The 3,687-nt window shown below is 62.8% G+C and overlaps 1 protein-coding gene across 2 annotated transcripts in view; it reads left to right on the forward strand.

Annotated features, from left to right (window-relative positions):
- Window positions 1–3,087, forward strand: part of GMEB2 (glucocorticoid modulatory element binding protein 2) — a 31,418-nt gene extending 28,331 nt beyond the window's left edge. For both annotated transcript variants that reach the window (XM_023742581.1, XM_004370172.2), the window contains exon 10: window positions 72–3,087. In XM_023742581.1, the coding sequence (XP_023598349.1) occupies window positions 72–730 (659 nt within the window). In that variant the 3' untranslated portion in view covers window positions 731–3,087. The remainder of the gene's footprint in view (window positions 1–71) is intronic.
- The last annotated feature ends 600 nt before the right edge of the window (window positions 3,088–3,687 follow it).

The raw sequence follows: 3,687 nt of genomic DNA on the forward strand, positions 1-3,687 counted from the left end.
CTTCTGCCCCGCCCACCCTCAGCCCTGACCGCCCTCGGCCCCGCCCACCCTGACGGCCTGCTCTCCCACAGCCCTGGAGCAGCAGTGTGACGAGCACCGGAAGCGGGCCAAGGAGCTGAAGCACAAGTCCCAGCACCTGAGCAACGTGCTCATGACACTGACGCCCGTGTCCCTACCGCCTCCCGGGAAGCGGCCCCGGCTGGCGCGTGCCACATCAGGGCCGGCTGCCATCGCCTCCCAGGTGCTGGCGCCGTCCGCGCAGATCGCCCTCGCCCAGGGCGTGCCTGTCTCCCAGCTGGCCAGCGTGCCGCTCGGCAAAGTGGTGTCTGCCCTGCCCGCCCCCGCCCTGAGCAAGGGCCCCTTGCAGGCCCCACCCGCCAGCGCCCCGGCCTCCCCGCTGCTGGGGGGCTACACTGTACTGGCCTCCTCGGGCGCCACCTTCCCCAGTGCCGTGGAGGTGCACCCGGACGCATCGAGCCTCACAGTCCTGAGCACAGCCGCCCTGCAGGACGGCAGCACGGTGGTCAAGGTGGTGAGCCCACTGCAGCTGCTCACGCTGCCCAGCCTGGGTCCAGCCGTGCAGAACGTGGCCCAGCTGTCCCCTGGGGGCGGCACGATCGTAACAGTGCCCACAGGGGCCGTCGAGGGCACCATGGCCGCCCCAGGGCCCGAGGAGCACACAGCAACTATTGAGGTGGCCGCCGTGGCAGAGGACCACGAGCAGAAGTAGTGGACACGGTTAGGCCGCTTGGGGGCGGGCGGGCCTCCTCTCCTGAAGCACAGGTGCTGGTGTGCTCGGCGGTGGGGGTCAGAGTACCCGAGGGCTGCTGAACCAAAGAGGAGACACCAAAAGAGGAGAGAAAAAGGGGCGCACGTATGCCCACTTGTGAACTCAGTCTGCAAGGCCGAACGCCCCCTTTTTTTGGGAAATACATTTTTCCACCTGTTGCTTATTAATGCTGTTTACACGTGGGCTTCAGCAGATCCACGGGAGGTGCCAAGCAGGAGGGCAAGGGATGGCAGGTGGCAGCCAGGCCACAGAGGAGGCCCGAGCTCCCCGCGGCCCCAGCAGCACTGCCCCGCCGGGCCCGTTGGGGCCCGAGCCAGCCAGGGGAAGGGACTTTATGACACATGTCTTGGGAACAAGCCCAAGTGTGGACACTGGATCCTATGGATTTGGTTCTTCCCCTGTCTGTCGGCTGCAGCAGTGTGGTGGCGTGTCCTCCACTCTGAGGACACCTGTGGCCAGCAGGTCCCTATGTGCTCAGGGCCTGGGGCTGTGACCCCAACAGAAAGCTGTGGGTTGGGCCTCCCTCCACCCGGCACGCGGGGCGCCGCTGCACAAGAACTGTGAGTATTTTTAAGTGAATTCCTTCAGCTTTTAGGAAGAGTCAAACGAATGCATTTTCGACCAAAATAACGCTGAGTGCCTCCTCTCCCCACTCCCGCCCCCATCACTCTCGCTTCCAGTGCTGTAGGGAGCGGCCCCTGGGTGCTGCACCCACTGGTGCTGGGCGAGCTTGGCCGCTGTGGGAGGTGGTAGCTCCTGTGCCTGCCCACCGCCCTCAGCTGGGCCTCATGAACAGAGCCGATAGGTGGAGGGTTCGGGGGCACAGTGCCCGTTCAGACCTGGGGAGGCCCCGAGGACATGGTGCCATCCGGCCGGACTCCAGAGCCTGGGCCACAGGCTCCGCATGGCAGCCCTGCTCCTGAGTGGCTTGGATTCCTGCCTCCCAGCCCTCCAGCGCCTTTCCCGCTGGGCGGCGAGGCGGGGGACGCGGCACGGAGCCGTCAAGTCCGCTGAGAACCCAGGTCTCGTGCCGTCTCCAGCATGTCATGTCGTGGCCACTGGTCTTTGGGACAGGCCTGGCGCCCCATCCCACAGCTCTGCGGGGGTGGGCTGTGACAGTCGGGCTGGACACAAGGTCGTCCTGTTACCCACAGCAGTCTGGCGTTAGTTGTCATCTGTCCGTCTTCCTGTCACTTGCCCTTACGTGCACTCATCCCACCGAGCGCCCCAGACCCTCCTCAGCCTGCCTTGTGACCCAGGCCCAGCCCCCCATGTCAAGCTACTGAGGTTCTGCTTTTTGTCTTGTTTCCTGTTACATGTTTGTCATCGTTGTGAGTCAGCTGGTGTCAGGGCGATGTTGACTTGGTTGTGTGCATCCTCATTTCCTAGAACTCAGTTTTACTTGGTTTGAGAATTCTGTTACATGTGGTTTTGGGGCCCACAGGCTGATTCTCCCAGACAGCCCTTCTGCCCCACCCCTGAGGCCTCAGCACGCACCAGCTCAGACCATGTTAAAAACACCTTGCAAATAAAGATGCTTCTTACCCTGGGAACTCTCCCTTGTCAAACTCCAACAGCCTGGCTTTCTAGACCTGACATGGTTGCTAGGTTGGGTTTTAGGTGGAGCCTGGGTTAGTCTTCCTCTTTCAAGAGCCAGGTTGGGTTCCTCTTCTGCCCCTGTCCCTTAGGCTATTGAGGCACTGGAGGTTAATGTCAGGGTCAAAGGTATGCCAGAGACAAGCTTTGGGGTTGACCCCTAGTGATGTGTCCCAGCCTCAGCGCCCTGGGAGGTCCTGGCAGCATGCCCTGAGGCCCCAGGAGCAGGTTCTGTCCTGCAGGTCTGCTGGCCCCACCACCCCAAGGAACCCACCCTCTGCTGAGCAGGAGGCAGCTCTATAAGCGCTGGCAGCCTGGTCCCTGGGTCTGGGCCCCTCCCCTGTGTCTCCCCACTTCCTCCTGCGACCCCCGGAGTCCCAGCTGGTCCAGGCTGGCGAAGACCCAGGGGAGGAGCCTTTGGGATCGCATACAGAAGACGGCTTTTTAGTTAAGAGCTTTGGGTTTGTGTTACAGGGAAGAGGGATTGCACTGGGCTTTGCAGAGTGAGCCCCTCTCCTCAGGGCCTGCTCCGAGGCCGCGGGCCGGCGGTGCTCCGAGCCACTTTGTACGCCATTTTGTTAGTACCTGCTTGGCGTTTTGGTTTCAAATAAAAGCGTATTTCCTAACCGGTTGTCCGCCTCTTGCAAGGGAACAGTGTGACCTGGAGCAGGTCCTGGTGTCTGTCGTCACCTGCAGCGGCTCCTTGGACAGCAGATCTTGAAAGCGTGGGCCACTGGCGCCTCAAGACCTGCCCAGGTGTCCAGAGGTCTTCTCGGAACACTGGGTGTCACTGGCCTGCTCCACTCTTCTTCTCCCAGGGTCGTGCTCCCGTCTTGAGTGCCCCGAGACGACTCTGATGTGGGGAATTGGGCGGGGGGCGGGGGGTGGTCATGACTCTCACATCAGGGGCCGGAAACGGGTGCTGTTCTGCACCGTGTGCCTGTGCCCCCGTCTCCAGCACAGAGGCTGAGTCACTGGTGGGAGAGGGAGGGGTGGAGTCAGAATTCAAACCCGGTCCCAGAGCAGGAATGCTCTGCCAAGAGGCACCTGGGAGCGTGACAAGCTCCGAGGCCCAAGGTCCTGGGCCATCCGCAGACATGCCCTTGCCTCCGTGCCTCCCACCCCCCGTCGGAGGCCGTCCCCCAGCCCTCTTTTCTTCGCCTGCTGACCCTCCTCCGCACCCCTCCCCCTCCGTACTGTGATCTCTGTCCTCCTCTCCCGCACTGTGACTGCCTCCCCCAGCCACTTCCCTTGCCCATCTGTGCCCAGGCTTTGCCCTGCGCCTTCTCCCTTTGTCCTCC

This window comes from Trichechus manatus, unplaced genomic scaffold (assembly GCF_000243295.1).
Source record: "Trichechus manatus latirostris isolate Lorelei unplaced genomic scaffold, TriManLat1.0 scaffold00008, whole genome shotgun sequence".
NCBI classification, from domain to species: domain Eukaryota; kingdom Metazoa; phylum Chordata; class Mammalia; order Sirenia; family Trichechidae; genus Trichechus; species Trichechus manatus.